The sequence below is a fragment of the Hipposideros armiger genome, unplaced genomic scaffold, assembly GCF_001890085.2.
Source record: "Hipposideros armiger isolate ML-2016 unplaced genomic scaffold, ASM189008v1 scaffold_40, whole genome shotgun sequence".
Classification (NCBI taxonomy): Eukaryota; Metazoa; Chordata; class Mammalia; order Chiroptera; family Hipposideridae; genus Hipposideros; species Hipposideros armiger.
Window position 1 is genome coordinate 4,025,280 of NW_017731390.1, and position 25,029 is coordinate 4,050,308.

Here is a 25,029-nt window from a genome sequence, read left to right on the forward strand (position 1 = left end):
TGATACAGGGGCCAGGGGTGTGTCCCAGGAATCTGCATGTTTACAGGATCCTAGCTGATTTTGGAATGCTTGCAACTGTGGACCACTCTGAGAAGCCCTGCCCTAGGATGAACCAACCCTTCCCAGGCAGGAGGAGGGAGCTACAGTAGCTGGAATCTCTGAATGGTCTTTCAAGAGCTTAGTGTGAGCACAAGAACGCTGCCATACAGTCACCTTGATCAGTCAAAAGCTTCAGGAGAAACTCACTTCTGGGTCAGAGTGGACCGGCCAGATATGCCCTCACGTTGGCAATGAGGACTAAGGAAAGGAGTGGAGCTGTGCTACCCTCTACCACAGTCTGCTTGCAGGAACCAGAGGGTCAGGCTGGACACAAACCTCTGGAGGACATGACACCAGCTGCAGTTGAAGGTCAGGTCCGAGGACATGCAGGTATCACAGCTCTGATGCTGCAGGCAGGCTGCAAGAGAGAAGGCAGTGACCCCTCAGCACCAGGCCTTCCGCAGGCCTCCAAAAGGTGCAACTTTCCTGAATGCAGGGTCCTTACAGAACTGTGGAGCCTCTGACTAGCAGAGACCCTAGAGGTCGTTAACACCACCCTCACTTGAGTCCAGCCCTGATTCCTCCATCTCTCCCTTCCTTCTTTCTTTCTGTCACCAGGGGGCCAGGCCTTGAGCTGGTGCTGGGGATTTAGCAGTAAGACCTGGTCCCTGTCTTCTCGGGCCTTACAGTTACATGAGGAAACAGACACTAAACAGATAATTGAACAAAGATAACCATGTAACTATTATTTTGATGAGGTTTATGAAGAATTACAGGGTGCTGTAAGCATGTACAAAGGGATCTCACCTAGTCTGGGAACTTATACTTCTGGGCGGCTGCCAATAATTACAGGGTTGAAAGAGATTTTTAAAATTGAGATACATTGACATATAACATTGTACAAGTTTCAGGTGTACAACGTATCTATTTGATACATTTATATTACAATATGCTTGCCGTTGCAGCTAACACTTTTACCGTGTCACATAATTATCATTTCTTCTTGTGGTGGGGACAATTAAAATCTAGTCTCTTAGCAAGTGTCATGTTTATAATACAGTTTTGTGTCTGTAATCACTGACAACGATTTTTTAAAGCTGTTCTGGTTTGATCCCCACCCAGAGCTGGCGAGGAGAACTCACTTCCCACCCCTGACTCAGTCCATGTGGAGGGATTGTCTCAGAGTCCCCACTCCTGGCCTCTCTTCACCTCCTCACTCACCTCCTCCCAGGGAAGTCTGAGTTTGTGAGGGTAAAACAGGCATATGTCATTCCAGTCCCCCTTCTTCTTCTCTTGGAAGTGGGCTACCCCAGAGGGTGTGCTGGCATCTCTGCTCCTCCAGGCTCAAACCTTACTTGGGAAGTTACTTAACATTTATAAAAGAAGGATCATGATGCCATCGGCTCGGCAGAGTGTGAGGGTGACATGAGAGAGCACCTAGAGGGGGTTTGGAGTAGGGCCGGTCCCATGGCGAGCCCAGGGATGCTACCTGTTGTTATCGACTGTGGTCTTATCCATTTCTCTCAATACCCCTCTCAGGTCTCATTCACTCATTCATCCATCCAGTCATCCTTTCAACAAATATTTATTGAGTGCCTGACATGGATCAGGCACTGTCCCAGGTGCTGGTGATACAACCATGAACAAGAAAAGACAGCGCCTGCAGTCTCGTGGAGGAGACGGCCAACACATACACAGACAAATAAATCTACACTAGGGTTTCCGGTGGTGAGAAGGGCTGTGAAAAAGGAGAGCAGACAGGGAGGTGGAATGACCGTGGGGGATGTGTTCTATTCAGAGAGGTTGTGGAAGGCCTCTGAGGAGAGGACTCTTGGGCAGAGACCGAGAGAAGGGAGGAAGTGAACCGGCAGCTCTCTGGGGGAGAAGTCCAAGCAGATGGCCCCTGCGCAGAGGCCTGGGAGGAGCATGTCCCAGGCGTGTTCCCAACAGCAGCCAGAACACTAACAGGCTGGGCAGAGTGGAGAGGCAGAAGGTGGTGGGAGTGAGAATGAGGGACACCTGGGACCCCCTGGGCAGGGCAGTCAGAGAGCAGAGAAGTGAGTGGGAGCAGGCAGCTGCTGGAGGGTGTGCAGAGCCCCCGGGCACCAGGCAGGCAGAAGAACAGAGAGGGCCGGGGAGCAGGAGGTATGGGGGCTGGATTTTAAGGACTGTTCACGTGCAATGCAATACCACCCAATTAAGTGAACCAGAATGACCTCTGAGTGGCAAGCAGCTGCCACAAAGTCCATGCATTTTATTACAAGGAGAGACAGGCCCTCCCCCAGAAAAGCTGCAATAGAAGGACTCATCTGATTAGCAGCTGAACAGAACACGTTGACAGCAGCAAGAGGTGACAACTACCATAATACAGAAAAACGACCACTCATTCAATAACCATCACACTCATTTCTTCACTGGGTGAGTTTTCATGGGCCTCCACCACAATCCATTAATTAGGGGACCAATTTGCATTCCATGAGCCCCCCAACAAGGTGGCAGCTGGGAACCAGCCCTTGGTGATTGGGAGAAAAGCTGTTGTGGGCACAGCATGGTCACCTGCAGTCGCTTTGTAGGCAGAGCTGGCTGTAGGTGGCACTGTGTCCTTCCATCTGCCAGGGCTTTGCGGGCCCTGGAAGGGTGAATAGAAAGCCGTGGGCAGGAAATAAGCAGAAATCGGCCTGGCCTGAGAACGAGAGCGCTGGCTGTTTTGTTCCCTTGTGGTTCCAGAACGCCGCGGGCAGTGCCTGGCAGGTAGTAGGCGTTTACATGCTTACAGAATTGATGTATAAATGCTTCTGTCACCCCATTTTACAGAGAAGGGAACTGAGGCTTGGAGAGAGTCACGGAGCTAAGAGTGGTAGGTCTGTATGTGAACCGAGGTCTGTCTGAGCCAAGAGGTTGCGCTATTAGCCTCTGTGGGGTTCCCCTGCCCCAGTGCCCACCCACACCCCACACCACCTTTTCCATGAGCCTGTTCTAGAAGAGGGACCAGTCAGCGTGCAATGGCTTGGCGATGGCCCACACGTCTGGAAGAATCTTGGCTAAGTCCTCCCTGACCCAAAGGTGGAGAGGGCCTGGACTGGGGGATGCAGTTTTCTGAGGACAAAGCTAACCGGCCTCCAGGGGCTCCAGTTATAACCTTTGTAGCACTGCCCCCTCCCCCACCAGCAGCACCCACAAGGGAGCCTATGGCCTGGTCATTCCCAGGGACACTGGAGGCCCCTTAAATGGCTCCAGTTAAGCTGAGAAGAAACCCTGGGAGCCTTGCGGGGTGTTCATAAAACCCACTGACCTTTATTTCTCTTCTGCATTTCAGATGTCCTGCACGCTATTAAATGCTCACAAAATTTACTGGAGGGGTGGGAAGTGGCTTACATGTACAAACAGTGTCCCAGAAACGCATTCCCAGGATGGCCCACTTCTTCCTCCCTGGGAAGTTAGCCCTGACCTTGGATGTCCTTGCTCCTCCATGAAGTTTTATTCAAGTCCTAGGACTTGAGGTTTGCTCCCACCAGTCCTTGAAGAATCGCTGGTTCCCAGGCCCCAGGCCTCTCTTGCCTAGAGGGAGGGTGACTGGGTTGGGGGTGGGGCTGTGACCTACCAGGTGTCCCAGCCCTGTGAGCCCATGGTGTCTGGGTCCTTCCTCTTTTCCAAGGGGGAACACGGGCTGATCCCCGACTGAGACAGTGGCCTAGCATTTGAGAAGAACACTCTTCCTCTTCTTTCTCCGCTCCCTGCTCCCAGAACCCTCAGGGAAGAGGAAAGCGGGGGGAAGAGAGGCAAGGGAACAGGCCATGGCTTCAGAAGCTGGGAGGGACCGTGAGACAGAAGAGGAAATTCAAACCCTCTTTAAAAACATAAGAATGGGGGGGCTGGCCGAGTGGCGCGATGGTTAAGAGCTGGCTTGGGACGCCAGAGGGCCCCGGTTCAGATCCCACATATGAGGGCCAGTGACACTGCCCTCCACAGCTAAGATGCTGAACAACAGCTCAACCTGGAGCTGGGCTGCCGTGAGTCGCCGGCGACGGCATAGGCTGCAGCCCCTGTGGCAGTGGGTTGCCATGGGCTACCGTGTGTAGCCAGCGGCCAGCAGCCAGCGTGAGTGGCCAGCAGCCGCAGTGAGCGGCCAGCAGCCGCAGTGAGCGGCCGTCCAGAAGCCGGCGACTGATCTGCCTCGCCTGGGAAAAGCGCAATGATGGTGCCAACTTGGGCCAGTGAAGCAACGTCCTCCACAACTAGACTGAAGAACAAAAACAACAGCAACTTGTCTGTTCCAATTCCCCAGCACTGTTCCCATCCCCCTAATTCCCCAATAAAAATCTTAAAAAAAAAAACACACATAAGAATGGGAGTGAGGCCCTCCTCTTCCTCACTCTCCCCAGCTGCTCTGACCAGATCCTGAAGAACACCCAACGCTGATCCTGCGGGGGCCACAGCCGCAACTGGGGCCTTGACCGTGGGGTACTTTCAACTGTAGGTGAGTGGGGTACTGAGCGGGGAGAGGGCCAAGGCCCCATGGTTCTTGGAGAACTGCTGGCTAAACCCTTTTATGGCCTTCTGCCTGTGGACTCTCTCCTCTAAGGAAAATAAAATGCAAACTTATGGATCAATTCAGTTCCTGGATTATTTTTCCTGGGGCCTCAGTTTAAGTCCTCAGAGATACAACTTTCCTGGGTTTCAATTTTGTGTTACTAACAACAGCTGTATCTGTCAAGCACAAACCATGCCCCAGGCCTGAGATGTACCAGTTAGTGTCAGAGCTGCCATTTATACCCTCAACTCCCCCTACAGGGGCTCTAACCCTGACCAAAACTCTGGGAGGGGGGTGGTGTTGATCCAATGTGACAAATGAGAAATGGAGGTCCAGGGATGTTAGGTGGCCGTATCCACATAGGGAGTCAGTGGAAGGCACTCTGTTGGACTCCAAATCTCTTTCCAGCACAGCAGAATGCCTCCTCCTGTCAGTGGGAACCACCCCTACTTACTTGGCAATGGGGTGAACTCCACGGCCGACGTGCTGGTGACTGTGCTGGGGTCCAGCTCTACACGGTGGTATTCAAAGATGGCCCTTCGCCGAGATTCTGAAACAGAGGCAGAACCTGGCATTAGGAGCATCTCATGGGCAGAGGGTTTTGAGGCTTGTGCCTGGGAACCTGACAGATGGACAAGAAAGAGAATGTAGCAAGTGGAACTGAGGGCAAAAAATACACCCATCAACCTAGGATAATGATGTTGGTGCTGCGAGGAGACAAGAAGGCAGGAGTTGACCTTGAGAGGAGAGCTTTGTGGTCAGGACATGGGAGACCCATGCTCCTGCATGCCTCTGTGGCTTCACAGCTACTGCTCCCTTGACCCATGATGCCTTTCCACCCCTTCTCTCCCTGTCCAGCTCAAGGGCCACTTTCTCAGAGCAGCCCCCCTGGACCATTCCCTTCTCTTCCCCACTCAGGCCAGGTGCCCTCCTTCCACTGCACTCACCACCTCATGAAATTCTCCCCTCCTGGCTGGAGAGCAGAGTGAGGTTCAGGGCCTGGATCAGGCTTATGTCCTGCCTCTGTCCCTGCAGAAACTTCTTACAGGATCTCAGAGTCAAGAGACCTGAGTCCTGATCTGAGTTCTGCCCCTGACTTGCTGGATAACCTTAGGGCCCCAGTTTCTTGTCTGTGAGGTGGAAAGACAGAAACACCTGCCACACACCTTTGGGAGGAAAAAAACTGGACGTGAAGATGAAAAGACTTTTCCTAAAATGGCAATCTGAGATGCTCTGATATTTCACACTACATCCCCATTCCGAGCCAAGAACTATGATTTGGGGTTGGTTTCCTCTGTCTCTGAAAGGCAGGTAGCCAGACACTGAGCTTTGTGACGGAGTTTCCCATGAGGGGAAAGGGCCACTTAGTGTTTGGTCACCCCAGCACCCCTTCTTCCTTCTGGATTGCTTCTTTAATTCCCTTTGGGGGAACTGCCCCCAGCCCCTTCCTACATGTGGTCTGCAGGAACTGCCATCTTCCTCCATGACCCTGCCTCTGTGGCAACATAGTGATTGGTCCAGAGCTGAGCATCTGATGGAAGCTGGACCAATCAGAGACCTTCCCTGGAACTTTTCAACTGTAACCAAGAGACCCTTTGCCCTCTAGTGATGAAGCTAAGATGCAAGCTGGGAGTCCATGAATGTCCACAGTTCCAGTCTCATACAGAAGGCCAGAGAATGAAGCCATCTCATGGAGAGAAGCAGGAAGTACTGGTGGCATCCCAGGCCCTGGAGTCCCAGGACCTGCCCTGGTCCCTGTCTTACCAGTTGTCAGCTCTTCCTTTAGCTCTGTGGGCTACTTCAATATCCCCAATGTCCCCCCTTTTCCACTTAAGCTAGTTTGAGTTGGGTTTTTATCACTAGAAGCCCACAGTAGGTGAGGATATAATTTTCTCATTCTGTTGAAGGTAGTTTGGAGGAAAGTTTGCCCAAGGTGACAGTAGAACTCAGTAGGGACATCCATAAAAGAGAGGGCATCCCATGCAACTGCTGGGTGTTAGGTCTCTGAATGTTAGAGACCTTGACTTCATGTTAAGTCTCTGAATTTGTTAAGTCTCACAGACCTTGACTTACAGACAGAGCCATGTCTGCAAGAAAACATGTCTGTTGGCCTGCACCTGCAAAGCCAAACTTGCGGTAACAGAAAACACCACAAAACAGCTACTGGCTTACAGGCAGTCAGCATTTTCTGTTCAAACAATGCTACCCTGTCAGCACGGCCCCTATAAAACCCTCCTCACCCCCTCCCTCGGGGCAGCCCAGGCTGTAGCCATCTTTGCTCAGCCCAATAGACTTTCTCTTAATAGACTTTCTTCAACTTTCTTAACTTGCCTGCCCATGCGCATTCCCTTACCAGCCGACCTATCATCTCTCTGCTCCACCTCCTATATAAAGAATATGGGGGAGTGTCTACTGCTTCAAAAAATATCTGTCTCGGGGCCGGTCGAGTGGCGCGATGGTTAAGAACTCGCTTGGGATGCCAGAGGGCCCCGGTTCGGATCCCACATAGGAGGGCCAGTGACACTGCCCTCCACAGCTAAGATGCTGAACAACAGCTCAACCTGGACCTGGGCTGCCATGAGTCGCCGGCGGCGGCGTAGGCTGCAGTCCCTGTGGCAGTGGGTTGCTGCCTCGCCAGAGAAGAGCACAATGATGGTGCCAGCTTGGGCCAGTGAAGCAACGTCCTCCACAACTAGATTGAAGAACAAAACGACAGCAACTTGTCTGTTCCCCTTCCCCCAATTCCCCAGCACTGTTCCCCTCCCTACAATTCCCCAATTAAAAAAAAATCTTTAAAAAAAAATATCTGTCTCATCTACGTTTCTTTCATTTATTTACTCCCCAAACTGGAATTGTTTCCTCCCACTCAAACCAGCATTGACCCCCAGCTGGTCTGGAACCAAAGTGTGCTGTCTTCCCACCACGCCCCACTGCCCCACTGCAGAATAATGGTGGATGCCTCAGCCCCTGAAACACTGGAAACCACAGAAACGTCCTTAAAACACAATCATGCCATGAAAAGGAAACCGCTTTGCACTGATGCCAGCCAGGCTCTCCTGAAACCAAACAGGAACCTGCAGCCCCACATCAGAGGTTTGCGCCTGAAATGCTGGCACTACCCACTCACATGCCACTAGGAGGATCTGTCTATTATCCATGGGTCAGGGTCTGCTCTGGGCAGAGTGGGAAGGGGAAAGCATGTGGGGAGACCGACAAGAACATGGAGGAAGAGAGGCCCTACATCAGGAGAGATCACGCAGGGAGGGGAGGTTTAGGCTGTCCTCACCACCTGTGTCACTTTGGACAAGGAACTTAAGCTCCGTGGGCCTCATCCAAAAAATGAAACTAGCTATCCTATACTTATGGCGTTGTTCTGAGAATTTTGGTAACTTGGTTTTCTTGTGGCTGAGACTCTAGGGCATTTTCAGCCTCTCCCAACCTCTCAAAATCTCTCCTGGCCAAAGAACATGAGGCAAAAGGATGGCTTGTTTCTTTCCCTTCCTCTCCCCAACCCTCATAGCATATTTTTTGTCAGTCAGCAATTCTTAAGTGGGTTCCTTAACTCCTCAGTAACTCCTGAGGGTACTGTGGATGGAGTGAAGACCCCCTAAGAGGCAGCCTGACCACGGGGCTGTGCCAGCAGTCTGGACATCCTCGTCCCCCACCTTCGCAACCCCCAGATTCAAGGGCCATCCCCCACTGCCCACTGAGGGCCCCTCCCTTTCCCCATGTTGGCTCCCAAGGTCCAGGCTGCTTGCTTCTCTTCCTGTTGAGCGCCGCTCCCTACCCTTGTCTTCCTGGTCCAGATCGGACACTGTTTCTTGCTTTTGCACCCCCTGAAGAATGAGGTAACAGGAGAAGTGGGGGAAGGTCAATGTTCAGTGGTGAATGGAACTGGTGGAATCTTCCACACCACCTCTGAGGGCTCCTTAGAGGGTACTTAGCTCAGAGTCCCTTCCCCTCACCCAACCTACTGGCTCCCATGGAGAGGGGCAGCAGGAGGACTTTGGACTTGGCCTTCCAGGAAGAATGACCACTCCAGCCCCAAGGCACCCTACCTCCACTCCTGAATTGGAGCTGGACAGTTTGTAATGAGATCCAGGCCTCCTTCTGCTTTTTTCTCTCTTCCTTCTTTCTCAGGCAGATCAGGGGACTTTCTGCTTCTAAGGAAAACAGCTGGAAAAGGTGGGTGGGATGAGGGGTCCAGGCAGTCCTGAAGGGTGCCCAGCAGGAGAGCACTGCCTGCTGTGTGAGCTTCATGAGCGATGACATGGGCCACAGGCTTCAGAGACTCAGACATATCAGGTGGAGAGCTGCAATAAGTTGTTTTGCCCTGCATTTCACAAGTGGGAAACTGAGGCCCAGATAGATTAACCCATAGACTGATGAAACTTTGTGTAACACTTTACAATATACCAGGCCTATCCATAGCCTTAAATGGAAAATAACTATTTAAATGAGAAAACTCATATAAAAGCACAGTACCACCACACACCATTTCATTCACTTGTTCAACACACAGGTATGGCACCTGCTCTTTCTGTCCAGGGGCTGTGCTAAGTCCCGAGCACTCAGGGACATGCAGGACAGAGCTGGCCCTGCTCACATCATTGGAGGGTACCTGGATCTGACTCCTCTCACTTGCTCTCACAACTTTCTGAGGTGTACAGACAGACATCACTATTCTCCCCATTTCACAAAGGAGGAAAGTAAGGTCAAAGACGGGACTAGTTTGCCCAAAGCCACACAGCATTCTCCCCCCACCCCAACCCCCCAGAGGCCAGACTTAAAACTCAAGCTTGATGTCAGCTCAGTTCCAGAAAGTCACTAAAGGTGTGTGTGTGTGTGTGTAGAAAAATGTTTAACAACTGGCTCCTGGAGTAGGGAGGGGTGGGAGCAGGGAGGGGCCCTGACTTGTAGCATTTGCTGTTTTGTGGCAAATGGCTGATTTCAAGCCCCCAATGTGGAATCACTGAGTACAGAACTGGGAAGAGAAGTGGCCAATTTGTTCTTATGAATCTGTACAAGTGTCTCCAGCACACTACTGCTTATGGTTTCTTTAGTCGTGTTTCTAAAAGACTCCAAGGGAAATATTTACAATTAAAAAAATAATTAAACCAATGTCCCAAAGATCTAGTAATTGTGTGTTTATTTTTCTCCTAAACAACTCTTAAGTCTGAGAGAGAAGAGGCCCAGGAGGCAAGCCTCCTACATATCAGGCAGTAACTGACAGATGTTCACAGGATTACCAGGGCCCTAATCATAGAGAGAGCAAGGTTCACAGAGCCCTGTATTGCCATGTACACACACACACACACACACACACACACACACACACACACACACACAAGCCCCAGATTCTTTTTCTTTTTTAGAACAGACTTTTTTTTTTTTTGGATACAAGAAAGGCCCCTTACAAAGCAGGAGTGGGGTCTAAGATTGGGGTGAAGAAGGGCACCTTTCTGTAATTCATCTGCCCAGAGGAGGCACCAATTTTCAATTCCTACAAAGGCCCAGGCTGATTTGTGCTGCAGGGCCCTCCCTGTGTGACACCAACTGCTATGCGAAGGTGGCTTTGGCTTTGAGTGAGGCTGGGGGATGCAGGACATCTAGGCAGAAGATCGGGAGGTTCCAGGCGGCCTTTCACAGCTCCATGCCACCCATTACCTGCAGGGCCACCTCTCCTCAAAAATCATCCCTCTTAGCACCAATATGTAATAGGATAAAAAATAAATGTGAAACTCCAGGTCTTCCAAGGTGCACAAGGCCAGGGGGTCTAGAGTCTATGTAAACCTGTTTTCCTTTATCTGCCCCGTCCTTCAGGGCTCAGCTCAAAGAACATGCCCTCCTTGAAGATCTGCCCCACCCTTGGGCACAGTTAGTGGCCCCTCCTCTGAGCTCTGCTGCCCCCTGTACAATGTCTGGTGTCACCTGTTACACTGCTCCATCAGTATTTACTTTGCTGGCCGCCCACCCCACCAGACTGAAAGCTCCTCAAGACTACAGCCTGTAACTTAATTGTCTCTGTCCCCCAACCTCTAGCACAAGCCCTGCACATCACAGGGCCTCAAGAAATGCCTGTGAATGAATGAAGGGGTTACAAATAGTCATGAAAACCTCAGCACTATTATAACTTCAGCCCACAGCCCAAAGGAAGAACATTGTTCCTCCCCTGCCCACCACAGATTATGGCCTTCCTTAAAAGGGCCACCCCGAGTGGGCCAGAGAAAGCCAGACATGCTGCTTCTCAAGTTAGAGCTCAAAGGAGGAGGGCTAGCTTGTAGGACTTCTCCACCTGCAAGAATGTAGGGGACAGTGGCCCTTGGTCAGAAGGAAAGTGAAACGGGAGGGTCAAAGGCTCAGGGTTGGGGCACAAATAGGGACACGAACTTGTCAAAGGGGCCAATTTCAGGGACAGAGACACAAAAGCAGCAGCCTGGGAAAGCGGGGCTCCCAGCAAACCTCACACCAGAATCTCGGGACGGGTCTCCCCACCAGCTGGGCTCAGCGGAGCCTGGGGTGTGCCTCAAGTGAGGGTTTAGCCAGAGGTGGTCAGATGTCCTCCAAAACCCACCATAGTCCTACCAGTAGGGCAGGGAGATGAGGGTGGGTGTGCAGAAACACATCTCTGGTTAAAAATATTCGCTCACTTCAACAGCCAACTTGCGCTTTTTTGACTGTATGGTTTTGGTAATATTTTTATTTCTCTATAAACCAGAACCTTTACTATCCCTGCCTGAGTTATTTGTTTTTGAATTATCTCGCCCTCATCCGGGGTTCGCCCAAGTACGATGACATCTGTCTGTGTGACCAGTGTATACCTTCCGGAACCAAGACAGAGGCCACCCCAAAGCCACATTTCTGACAGTTTGACACGTTCTGTTTTATCCCTGCTTCCACTCATCAAAGACTCAGAAATACTACGGTCCATACATAGAAGGCCTTGCCGCCCAATCAAGGAATGTTAATGGCTCAAAAGAGAGGTTTCCATGCCCTGTTTTGTTTCAATGCAGACACCAGTGGGGAAGAGTAGGGATTGGTCAGAAGAAATCAGATTGACAGGTCCCGCTACAAACTTCCCTCCAAAATTAGTGGTTATCATACAAAAAAATATAAAATGTGTGGCTCAGGAAAAAGCATTCAGTTCACTCATTCACGTATTCCTTTGCTCACTTGGTTATTCATTCAGTAATTCTGAATCAAGCCCCAGCAGGGGACCCCAGAAGTAAACACAATGAGGGTCTTGACCCCGGGAAGATTCTCCCTCAGCACTAAAGCAAAGCAGAAAAGGGGCAGAGAGAGGAGAGGAGGCAAGAAATGACAAGACTTGGGGAGCAGAGTAGAGAGAAAAACAGAAGAGAAAAGTGAAAAGAGGGGAGGAAGGGCTCCCAGATGGATAAAAAGCTCCACTGGAGAGCATTGTAAAGGACCCTTTATCCAGAGAGGCCAGAAGACAAAATGGGCCAGATCTGGTGATGACACGTCCCCACCCACCACGCCCTTCCTTGGCTAGTCCTTCTCTTCTGTAGGCAGCTCTGGGGGCTCCCACCCAGCAGACCAGCACAGAAGTACAGCACAGGCCTCTGACACATTTCTGGACTCACATCTGCCTTTGAAAGGAAAGGAAAGTTCTGGTAAAGGAGATGGCCCACGTGTGAGGGCCATCTGAGGCCATTCTGGGGCTAGCCAAGGGGCAGTCTATAATTTGGAGCCTTTAATAATGAAGGCTCATTAACTGATTCCACAAACTCAGAATCGGTCAGTTTTGACATTGGCTACACTGAAGTTGCTTTTATACTGTCCATGAAAGAAAACGTTTCTTAAACAAATAAATAAAGGAAATTCTATTGACTTCTGGGGGCCCCTCCAGCCCAATAAAAAGGGTATAAGCTACTCAGGACGTTTTGTGTGCCTCTGCCGAAGGATGCTGCCAATCGCTCATAAATCTTTTCTCTGCATCGAAGCACACACTCTGCAGACTCCCTGCTCCAAAACCTGTGTAGCAGTTTATATAAGGAAGTAATGGTAAGAAAAACTGTCCTCCCCTCAACCCCAGGAGTGAGGCTATGCAGAATTCCCGCCGCCCTCAGGTTGAGGTGGGAGGAAAAGGCTTGGGGGCTGGGAAAGGAGAGCCCTGTAACAGAGTTCAGTGGCAGGGGTGTTCTTGAATAGTGGGGAGCCAAACTCCACCTCATAGTGCCTCAGGCAGGAAGGAGCCCAGCTTGGGTACAAGGACAGTGATACCACCCATTCTGTAGGACCAGGTGGGCTTGGACAACGGGAATATCCCTGGTGATAATAGGGTCTGCAGATGAGAGCACTCTCCCTGAACTTCCGTCTCATTTCAGCTCTGGTTATTTGGGATTTACTGTTTGTTATTTGCAGCTCAGCCTAATCCAAACTAATTCCCTACTTCCTGCGTTGAATATCAGACCCAGAGGAACCTGACCTCTTAGCCACATAAAGGCCATCATTCCTCAAAGCAGAGATCATTTTAAAACCCAGTGAAAGCCATGGGGACTGTCCCGGAAAAATGCATGCATGTGAATATACTAAGGTACCTCAATTTTCTTCCCAAAGTCTATGCCTGGACCCCCAAGCTAAAAACCTTGAGAAAAAGAGATAACAAATACCAAAGCACTCACCCCCAAACCCAAGTGGTGTCAGGCCCAGTTCCCACTTGGGGTCAGCAGAGAGCAGAGGACGGGAATCTTTGGCGGCACTACTCCTGGGCTGTTACCATGGCACTTGGCTAAATCTAGGGCCACAGTGAGCTCCTGGGGAGCTCACAGCTAACTGGGAGAATGGATGAGCAGAGCAGAGTGATGAGTTCAATATTAAAGGTATCAACAAAGTGCTACGGGGATGGAGGAGGAAACCATGAATTCCACTGCACGGAAGAGGTGACATGTGAGCTGCATGTGAGGAGGTGACATCTGAGCTTGCCAATTGGCAAAAGGGTTGGTTGGGGTAGGGGATATTTTATACAGGGACTGTATCACAGAGATGCAGCTAGCCCTTCGCATGTTTGGGGAACGCAGAACACGCAGGCCAGTGCTTCCCCAACCGAGTGGTGGGTGACAGGAGGGTTTGGAGGTGAGCCTATAAAGTCAGGCTGTGTGCAGCTGCACAGGGCCTTGAAGGCCACTCTAAGGATTTTGACTTGATGCTGCAGGTAACAAAGAGCCAGAGAACGTCATGATCAGATCTGTCTGGCAAAGACAAGAAGTAATGGGGGGCAGATGAAAGGGAGAGTGGAGGCTGGGAGCCACTGGGCAGCGACTGAGGGTCAGGCACAGGCTTTCACCTGGCTGGTGGACACTATACCTCAGCAAACAGCCCCTGGAGTCACCGAAGCCAGCGGCTCCCACAGCAGAACCCTTGCATCTCCTCCGGGTCTCTCAGAACAGGCGCGGCTGCCCTCCTGTTTTTTCAGGTGCACTGTACTTCCTCCCCCACCCTTTACCCCGTCTCCCCACATCTCCCTGGCTGGCTCTAAAGCAGCTTTTCATTCCAGAATCACAGAGGAGCCTCAGATGCAGACAATCCCAGGAGATCTGACTTCCTCTAATTCACCCTCATTCAACAGATGGATCCAACACACATTTCCTGAGACTCTGCCAGTGCACAAAGTCCTCTGAGGGGGGCACAGATGAAACAGACCAGCTCCTGCCCCAGGGGTTCAGTGATGCACGGGGAAGTTGGAGAGTACATCACTGTCCCTCCTGCAAAACAGGAAGTGCGTGCGTATAAGGCTGTGGGTGTTTGGGGAACTGAAGAGGAAAGGATTCGCCCCTCTGGGTGGAATAGAAGTGGGTCAGATTTAGAAAGTCTCCATGGTGGACACGGGATTTTAAAAAAACCCCAGAACATCTGATATTTAGTTCTCCCTTTCATAGCTATATGACCACAAGCAAGTCACTCCATGTCTCTGAACCTCTGTGTCCTCATTTAGAAAGGGACAAACATACAGTTGTCTTTCCTTATCTGCAGGGAATATGTTCCAAGACCCCCTGGTAGATGCCTGAAACTGTGAATAGTGCTGAACCCTATATATACTGAATTTTCTTATACATGCATACCTATGATGAAGTTTAATGTATAAATTAGGCACAGTAAGAGATTAACAATAACTAATAGTAAAATAGAACAATTATAACAATATACTGTAATAAAAGTTACGTGAATGTGGTCTTTTTCAAAATATCTTATTGTACTTTACTCCCCCTTCTTCTTGTGATGATGTGAGATGATAAAAGGCCTACGTGATGAGATGAGGGGAGTGGATGTAGCATTAGGCTATGATTGATCTTCCGATGAGACAGCTAATAAGTGACTAATGGGCAGAGAACGTATATAGTGCAGATATGCTGGACAAAGGGATGATTCACATTCTGGGCAGAATGAAGCAGGAGGGCACAAGGTTTCATCACACTACTCAGAACGGTGTGCAATTTAAAACATGAATTGTTTATTTCAGGATTTTTTCCATTTAATATTTTTGGATTGCGGTAGACCATGGGTAAGTGAAACCACAGAAAGCGAAGCCACAGATAAGGGGGGACTACTGACCATTCACTTACAATGTTGGGAAGATAATCCAATAAGATACTGTAAAGCTCAGGGCCTGAAGGCAGGATTATAATCAGCGTGATAAGCAGCCTCTAAAATGAACCCCTTAATAAATGGAAACTTATCTTTAATTAAAAAAACAATAATAAAGGAGATTCCAAGATGGCCGAGTAGATAAACACTGTGCCTGCTTCCTTCCATGAACACATAAAAATTACAACTAAGTTATAGAACAATCAATCTGGAGAACCATCTGAAGTCTGGCTGAATAGAAGTTTTATAACTAAGGTATAAAGACGCCACGTTAAGGCTGGTAGGATGGGCAAAGGCGCGAACTGGGCTGGTCCCAAACCTCTGTATGGCGGTTAAAAATAGGGAGGGATACCTCAGCCTCGGAGGTTCCCCCCAGAGGAGTGACGGATCCCAGCCCCATTACAGGAAGAGGAGCCCCCACAACACCTGGCTGTGAAAAACAGTGGGGATTCCAACCATCCGTGTGGGAAAGAAGGCTCCAGAAAACCCCAGACATCCTCTTAAATGGCCCACACACAGACTCACTCACTCGCAGGCACTCACCTTCGGCTCTAATGGAGGAATGGTGACTCGGGGGGATGTCAGAGGCATACGGGGAGCAGACTGAGGTGTGTGGCTTTGAGGCCAGGGCTGGAGGACAGTTGCCATTTTCCCTGTGAGGGTTCCTCCTCCAGTGCAGCTGGGCAGGTGGCCACCATCTTTAATGTGTTGAGCCCTCCCCCTACACTTCTGGCCAAATCTGAATTGATTGGTCCACTGAGCTCCAGGGCTCTGCCCTGCTGACTCACTAGAATCCCAGCCCACCCAACTCCCCAAATGGCAGAGGCACTCTCTCTGCAAGCAGCCAGCCCCACCTGCATTGCACTCTTTCTTGGAAAACTATCGGAGTCCACGGGCCCTGGATGGGAGATGAACTGGCCTTGGTGTGCTCTGAGATTTTTCCTGAGCAGCTCCAGGCTCAGCACTGACACCAAACCAGAATCTTCATTAACCTGGTGAACACAACTCTTCCCACTCTAGTGACTCTCTGAGACCCTGCCTCACCCAACTTGAATACTACATGAGACTTTATCAGTGGCTGAACTTTAAGGGAGCTGGCAGATGGCAGCAGCCCTCGGGGTGTCCTGGCTCTTTGCGGAGCTACACCAGGCCCAGTCCTGGTGGCAGCCATCCTCGATTCACAGCGTGGCCTCTCCCATGTGCCTCGAGTTGGGCACAGGCAGCAAAAAAATGTGGATCACTTTGTAGCTCCAGCCAGGTAGTCCCCAGCTGGTCACAGGCAGTGGGTGACCTAGGCGTGCACCAGAGCCCCTCCCAAGAGGTCCCAGAACCAACATACCTGGAGGTTGGCTTTAGGCCACAGCAGAGCACTGCCCTATTAGCCCCAAAAGCAGCATACACAAAGGGAGGTCTCAACAGGCACCAGAGTCCACTGGGGTGAACCCCACTCACTGGGATAAGTTCCACCACACAGCAGCCCATAAGCTGTGGACATGGCCAAACCCCACAGCCAATCAGCCTGAGGGTCAACCACACCCATTAACATGCCAACAGCAATCAAGCCTCAACCATAACAGGAGGGCACCCACAACCCACACAAGGGACACTCCTGGAGCACCCAGCACAGGTGACCAGGGAGACTGTGCCAGGGCCCCACAGGGCACCTACTACATAAGGCTACCCGGCCAAGACTGAGAGACATAGCAGATCTACCTCATACATAGAAACAAATAAAGGGGCAGCCAAAATGAGAAAACAAAGAAATACGTCCTAAATAAAAGAACAGAGAGAATTCCAGAAAAAGAACTAAACGAAATGGAGGCAAGCAATCTACCAGAGACAGAGTTCAAAACAATGGTTGTAAGAATGTTCAAGGAACTCAGTGAGAACTTCAACAAAGAGACAGCAAGCCTAAAAAAAGAACATAGAAACCATAAAAAAGAATCAGTCAGAAGTGACAAATAAGATAAGTGAAACGAAAAGTGCATTAGAAGGAATCACCGGCAGACTAGATGAAGCAGAGGATCGAATTAGCGATTTGGAAGATGAGGTAGCAGAAAACACCCAATTGGAACAGCAAAAAGAAAAAAAGAATTCACCCCAAAAAAACAGAGGATAGTTTAAAAGACCTCTGGGACAACATCAAGCATAACAACATTTGCATCATAGGGGCACCAGAAGAAAAAGAGAAAAAGCAAGGGATTGAGAACGTATTTGAAGAAATAATGACTGAAAACTTTCCTAACCTGGTGAAAGAAATAGACATACAAGTCCAGGAAGTGCAGAGTTCCAAACAAGATGAACCCAAACAGGCCCACACCAAGACACATTCTAGTTAAAATGGCAAAGGTTAAAGACAAAGAGAGAATCCTAAAAGCAGTAACAGAAAGGCAACTAATAACTTATAAGGGAGCTCCCATAAGATTATCAACTGACTTCTCAACAGAAATTTTGCAAGCCAGAAGGGATTGGAAGGAAATACCCAGCAAGGCTACCATTTAAAATCAAAGGACAGATAAAGAGCTTCCCAGACAAGAAAAAGCTAAAGAAGTTCATCACCACCAGACAGTATTACAAGGAATGTTAAAGGGAATTCTTTAAGACAGAAAAAAAAAGATCAAATTTATGAATAATAAAATGGCAATAGCTACATATCTATCAATAATTATGTTCAATGTAAATGGATTAAATGATCCACTCAAAAGACATAGGAGGGCTGAATGGATAAGAAAACAAAACCCTTAAAAATGCTGTCTACAAAAGAATCACTTCAGATTGAAAGACACACACACATGGACGGAAAGCAAAGAGATGGAAAAAGATATTTCATGAAAATGGCAATGAAAAAAAAAAAAGATTGGGGTAGCCATACCAGACAAAATAGACTTTATTTTTTATTTTGATTTAGCTGAGCCATCCTGCCACCTTTTGGCAGCTCATTGGCAGCTCAGCTTGGGCTGGGCATCAAACCACTGTTGCTCAGAGCTCACACTCTTGAGTGAGCTCTTAACCAACTGAGCCACTTGTCCAGCCCCTACAAAATAGATTTTAAAACAAAGGCTATAACAAAAGACAAAGAAGGACCCAGTAATTCTACTTCTGGATATTTATCTGAAAAAACCCAAACACTACTTCAAGGGGACATGTGCATCCACATGATCATTGCAGCATTGTTTAAAATGACCAAGATGTGGAGGCAGCCTGGGTGTCTGTCGATGAAAGAATGGATAAAGAGGAGGTGGTACATATACACCATAGAAAATTGCTTGGCCATGGAAGGGAATGGGTTCTTGCCATCTGTGGCAGTATGGATGGACCTAGAGGGTATTATGCTGAGTGGAGTATGTCAGACAGAGAAAGACAGATGCAGTGTGATTTCGCTTATATGTAGAATCTAAAGAACAAAATAAACAAATGAACAAATCAGAAATAAACTCATAGATACAGAGAACATTTTGATGGTTGCCAGATAGGAGGGGGTTTAGGAGTGTGGGTCAAAAAAGAGGAAGGGATTAAGAAGTTCAAATTGGTTGTTACAAAGTAGGGTATAGTATAAGGAATATAGTCAATAATATTGTGATAACTATGTATGGTGTCAGATAGGTACTAGATTTGTTGGGGTGATAAATGGGGTGATAGATAGATGGGGGGACAGGGTGAAAAAGGTGAAGGGATTAAGAAGTATAAATTGGTAGTTACAAAATAGTCTTGGGAATGTAAAATACAGCATAGGGAATGTAGTTAACAATGTGGCAATAGCTATGTATAGTGCCAGGTGGGTACTAGACTAGTCAGGGGGATCACTTCTTAAATTATATAAATGTCTAACCACTATGCTGTACCCCTGAAATTAATAAAAAATAATATTGAATGTCAACTATAATTGAAAAATTAAAAGGGGAAGGTGAAGGGCAATACGTGGTCCAAATTTCCAGGCATAAAACAAATAAGCCATGGGGATGTAATATACAGCCTGGGGAATATAGTCAATAATATTGTGATAGCATGGTACAGTGTCAGATGGTTGCTGGACTTATCGTGGTGATCACTTCTTTAGGTCTATAAATGAACAACTGTGGTGTATGCCTGAAACTCATATAATATTGTATGTTAGCTATATTTTTAATAAAAATCTTAAAAATAATAAAATAGCCCCCTCTTGCTATTCACACCCTGTGTAATCCGTCCTGAATGTGGGTTGGACCTAGTGACTTGCTTCCAACCAGTAGAATGGGAGTAATGGGATGGTACTTCTAAGATTAGGTTACAAATCTTAACCTAATCTTCTTCCATCTTCCTCACCTAATCTGGCTTCCATCTTCCTCACCCTCCACTGTTGTCTTCCTTGCCTGCTCTGATGGAAGCCAGCTGCCAGGTTGGGAGCTGTGCTATGGGGAGGTCCACACAGCAAGAACTGAGTGGGGAACTGAATCCTACCAACAATGTCGTGAAAGCTCTTGGAAGTGGATCTCACCGCACCCCGTCACACACACATACCATCAATTGTTTGGATGGCCAACCTGGGCAAACACCTTGAGAGCAGCCTGTGAAAGACCCTGAACCAGAGGACCCAGCTAAGTCATGTGTTTGCTTCCGGATCCACAGAAACTCTGAGATGATGTGTTCGTTGTTTCAAGCTGCTAAGTTTCAGGGTAATTTGCTATGCAGAAGTAGCTAACTAATACAATCAGGGTGATACTGAGGTTATTCAGCTACCAGCTCAGCACAGGCATTAACCAACCAGTTAGAGCCGATGCTGACAGCAGCAATGGAACAGGGTCTTGGAGGTCCTTGCTGAGCCACTTGCTAGAGCACTGAGAGTTCAGGAAAGGGGGTCCAGGTGGGGAGCAGGTGAAGTAGAGGGAATTTATCTTATGGGAATACTCACACCGGGGCATAAAAGCACCTGCTTGCAAGAATAGTTACTGCAGCATTATTCGTGTGGTTTTGTGGGGGGGTTTTTTGTTTTTTGTTTTTTTTTAGCTGAGCTATCCTGCCACCTGTTGGCAGCTCAGCGGCAGCTCAGCTCGGGCTGGGAATTGAACCGGCGACCCTGTTGCTCAAAGCTCTCTCTTAACCAACTGAGCTACTCGGCCAGCCCAACAGCATTATTTGTTGTAGCAAAAGATTGGAAACAACTGAGAAGTCTATGCGCAGGGGACTGGTTAAACTAAGGACATCCATACAATGGGCTATCATGCGCTGAGACAGAATGAGGTATGTGCTATCATGGAATGATGGGCAGGGTATATTTGTTCAGGAGCAGAACAGTGGCATCATATGCCATCCTTTGTGTTCAAGATACTACATATACTTACCTGAAATCTTGTAACTCTAGAAATAGTCTGGTATCCCTGGTTCCCTCAGAAAGGGGAACTGGGAGTGTGGGGGTCAGGAATGGGAGAGACATCTAATTTTTCTGTCTCCTGGAGCCCCCGTGACGCTCCTTCTATTACCTGAGGTAGGGAGGTAATTATGGCTGTGTCTGGGAGGACTCCTGAACCCTAATTTAGTGTCTAGAGATTTTCTAAATGGAGGGGAGGCTGAGTGGAAGGGTCCCTAGCTCCCTTTTCCCTCAACAGCTGGTGCAGTGCCTCCCACTGGAGATTTAATTGGGAAAAAAAAAGGTTCCTCTGCTTTAAGGAAAAAAGGTAGGAACTCACTATGCCCCCTTTCTTCCCTCACTTCCCACTCAACTCTCCACCATCCATCCACTCCCCGCCACTGCCATCCCACCACCAGCCTGGGTCAGTCTGAGCTGAGTCCAACCTGATCCAGGTCTCTATTGGACCCCTGGGGACTCACCTGGTATGTCCGGGGATGGGTTGAGAATCATGAAGGCATCTGACAGGCCAGCTTTGACAGGATGCTGGGAAGAGCTGATTTCCAGGATGGACATAGGGATCTGCAGCAGGGGAGAAGCAGCTCCATCTACCCCCCCCCCAAACATTCTTGTACCAGCCTAGACTTCCCCTCTGAGCTCCAGACTCATCTGTGCTCAGAGTTGCCTCTTGGAGGAAGTGAAGACATCTCACACCCAAGGGCCCCAACCAAATTTCAAGTCTTCCCCACACCACCTCCAAGCACATTTCCTATTCTTTACTCCATCTTTGTGAATGGTCATGCAGGCCAGAGACTTAGGAGTCAACCCTGGCCCCTCCCTTTTCTTCATTTCTCCTCACTTCCATCTAATACATCTCTAAATCCTGTTAATTAGCTGGCTAACTGGCTCTCAAATATATCCAGTTCTCTCCATTACCCCCACCCCCACCCCCCACCCCCAGAATCCTAGCTGGTATCACTTCTCTCTTAAATCTTCTCCCAGCATTCCCTCTGAGCCTCCAACAATCTATTCTCTACTATGAAGCCAGAGTGACCTTTGTCAAAGGCAAATCTGGTGTTTCCCTGCCCTGTCTTGCCCCTTACTCTCTCCCCTCCAGCCATATTGTATTCTTTCAGCATTTTGCACCCGCCATGCTCTGACCTGTCACAGGACCTTTGCACATGCTTTTCTTTCTCCTGGAACATACTTAACTCTCCTCTTTGCTTCCTTAACTCCTATGCATCCTGAAGATTTCAACTCTTTTCCTTAGGGAAGCTTTCCCTGACCCTTGCTGGGGTAAAGAAACCCATGAAAGCCTCTCCTGGCACCTGACACCTCTACTTAGGAGCATTTGTCACAGTGGTAATTCTACATTTGTCCCTGCAATTATTGTCTATCTCCTCAACAAGCCTTAAGCTCTATAAGGGCAAAGCTCACAGCCATCTAATTAACTGCTGTATCCCTAGCACCACCAAGCCCTATGCCGGACACATTGCAGGTTCTCTACAAATATTTGCTGAATGAAAAAAAGGCTCCACAAGACCCAGACATCTCTGCAGCAGGGCTCACTCACCTCTTTGTAGCCGAATACAATGCGGCCGTCTCGGTGCAGAGCTGCCTGGAAGGTGAAGCTGCCCCTGTCTTCCCATCCTTGGAGGTAGACGTGGTCCCACTGAACAACAAAGACTGTCCCTGTGGAGAAGAGCAGAGACCTGGCTGGACTGGGAGGTAGTTCAGGGAACTGGGCATTGCAGAAATGGTGGCCAAAGAGGATTGGCCACAGGTCGGGGTCCCTCAGGGATGATGGAAGCAATTTGCAGATTTGATGGGAGGCAGGAGCTGGGCAACCCACAAACATCAGCTTGACTTCCAAGCTGGAGAGGAACCAGAAGATCCCACTTCAGCCCCTAGATACTGTGCCTGATCATCTGTTACTCCAAGCATGCCCCTTCCTTCTTGCTTAGCCTGAAACTTGAGATGAAAATGAAAAGGAGAAGAAATAGGAGAAATGCTTGTTCTCCTGGGGTAGGAGGGTAGGTGCTCAAGGGACAACCTGGTGAGAGTAAGAAACAATAAAGGTCTCTAGTATTTGCTTCACCTCTACTAAGAGCCAAGCACTTTCATTTCGTTATCCCTTCAGATCCGGCTAAGTAGCAGGCATCTTGTCGCCATCTCACAGATAAGGAAGCAACACGGAAAGGTAGGGTGGCTGCCTTGCTGTGTGTCTGTGGGCAAGTCCCTTACCCTCTCTGGGCCTTGGGCTCCTCTAAAGGGGCTGGGCCAGGGGTGCCCTGGTGCTGGGTGACAAACTCTGAGATCTGGTCTCACCATTATCAAAGTAAGCAACTGTGGAATTGTCGGAGTAGCCAGGGTTGAAGTTGGCCATCAGAGGGGCCACATACTGAGTAGCTGTGAGCATCCGATGGATCACGTCACCAGTGAAGATGAAGCCTGGGGTGGGGAGAAGGGCAGAAGAATCAGGGAAGTCCCAGAGGAGTTGCTTCCTTGGGTTTTTCCCCCAAGGACAGGAAGGAGAAGTGCAGACATAGCTAGAAGCAAGACTCAGATCTCTGCCTCCATCCCCAACCGGTGGGCTCAGGGTCAGGCGTACATGGAGCAAAAGCGTCCCAGACCAGAGAAGGCTCTCTCTGACACTCCAGGTGGGCATAAATTCCCACCTTCTCCTCCCCCTGGGAAAGTACACAGGAATCAAAGATGGGTTCCTAATATCAGCAGGGTGCCTGGTCCTAGGAACCACGCTCTCAATGTAGTCTCCCTTTCCCTCTCCTTCATAGGCTCAGAAACACAGGGACCACAGGAACTGCCCACACTGGCCTGAGCTGGCCCAGAGGGAGACACACACACACACACACACACACACACACACACACACACACACACACACACACACACACGAGCAAGTCAGCTAATGTGAAGGAGGTATTTTGTTACACTCAGTTACCTCCCTTCTGAGAGTGGGCTCCCAAGAGAGCCAAACGTGGGTCCCTCCCCAGTCCATCCACACAGCTCTATCTCCAGCCCTATCTCCAGTGAACCTCCTCAGGTAGGTCCCCAAAGTTCTGGCTGAGATCTCCAAACCCTCCCCCAACCCCACTGACACAGCCTTACCTCCAGTTGCTATGGTGATCTGTCGCAGAGGATGCCCGTAGAAAGGGAAATCAAAGGACAAGACCACACTCTGCAGGGGACGGGAGAGAGTCAGCATGGGCCAAGCTGCAGGCCAGGGGGCTGGGCACCAACATTGCCCCATGCTTGTCTGAACAGGGTGGGGGGCAGCCATATCCAAGGCAGGCTTCCAAGACCACAGGTGGGCACCCCAACTCTGGCCAAGCCACCTATGATCCCCTGGAAGGTACCTCCCAGACTGCAGACCTTAGGCTACAGCCACGTCCACTGACCAAGCGGTGTGGGCTGGCCCCCAACCTCCCAGCCCAGGGCAGTGCTGCCGGGAACTGGGGCACTCACCGAAGCCTGCCTGTGGGTGTTGGAGAGGATTCTGTGGACCTTCACTTGGCTCTGGTTGGCCTCGGCCACATCCACCCAGAGCTCCCGGCTGTGGGGCTCGCTGGGGCCGTACAGACGCGACACATAGTAGTTGTGGTTGTCCTCCTGCCACCACCAAAGACAGAGCCCACAAGGGACGTGAGGCATCAGGCATGCCAGGAACCACCCTCTTACCTCCCCCACCCAGACTTCTAGAGATGAGAAGTCATGGCTCTCCCAGGGACCTGGACCTGTGGCCCAGAGGGCTGGTTTAGGCCTAGGAGCCCCTGGGCCTCCCTTGTCTGAGGCAGCTCAGTACCTCACCCCTAGTTATGCCCCTACAGCTCTGGCCCAGCCTAATCCACACCCACTGTGCCCCTGCTCAGCCCTGCCATTCCCAGACAGGCCAGGAGGCTTTTCCTGCAGCCCCTGAATCTCCGTGGAGCACGCCCAAGGCGGAGTTCAGCTTGGGGTACCAGAGAGGGACAGACAGGGAAGCCCCAAGTAGGGCCCTTGTCTTCAGTGAGCTCCCAGACTGAGGCGGAGACATAGTCCCTGCTTTGGGGAGTATCCTGTTTAAGGGAGAAGGAAAACACTGGATCTTAGAAGCTGCCAGGATGGAGGCAGACCCTTGATCTTGGGGAGTTGCTAGTCTGATGGGAGAATGGGACTTAAGCAAACAGAATACACAGCCAGAGACCTTCACGCAGAGAGATGATACAGGACCCATACTACAGTCACTAGAGGGTTGAGAAAGGGGAGAGAAACAGCAAAGTTTCCTTCAAGATATATTTCTAACCTCTACTATGTGCCCGATGGGGATAACATAAAGAACAAACCATGGGCCGGCCGAGTGGTGCATTGGCTTGGGACGCCAGAGGACCCCGGTTCGGATCCCACATATGAGGGCCAGTGACACTGCCCTCTACAGCTAAGATGTTGAACAACAGCTCAACCTGGAGCTGGGCTGCCGTGAGTCGCTGGTGATGGTGTAGGCTGCAGCCCCTGCTGCAGTGGGTTGCCATGG

The 25,029-nt window shown here is 49.7% G+C and overlaps 1 protein-coding gene across 3 annotated transcripts in view; it reads right to left on the reverse strand.

Moving 5' to 3' along the window:
- Positions 1-25,029, reverse strand: part of PLXDC1 (plexin domain containing 1) — a 59,970-nt gene that overhangs the window by 16,599 nt on the left and 18,342 nt on the right. For all 3 annotated transcript variants that reach the window (XM_019638880.1, XM_019638881.1, XM_019638879.1), the window contains exons 3-9: positions 23,985-24,128; positions 23,628-23,697; positions 22,827-22,949; positions 22,072-22,190; positions 20,981-21,080; positions 5,025-5,120; positions 376-457 (exon numbers count right to left, since the gene is read on the reverse strand). In XM_019638880.1, the coding sequence (XP_019494425.1) occupies positions 376-457; positions 5,025-5,120; positions 20,981-21,080; positions 22,072-22,190; positions 22,827-22,949; positions 23,628-23,697; positions 23,985-24,128 (734 nt within the window). The remainder of the gene's footprint in view (positions 1-375; positions 458-5,024; positions 5,121-20,980; positions 21,081-22,071; positions 22,191-22,826; positions 22,950-23,627; positions 23,698-23,984; positions 24,129-25,029) is intronic.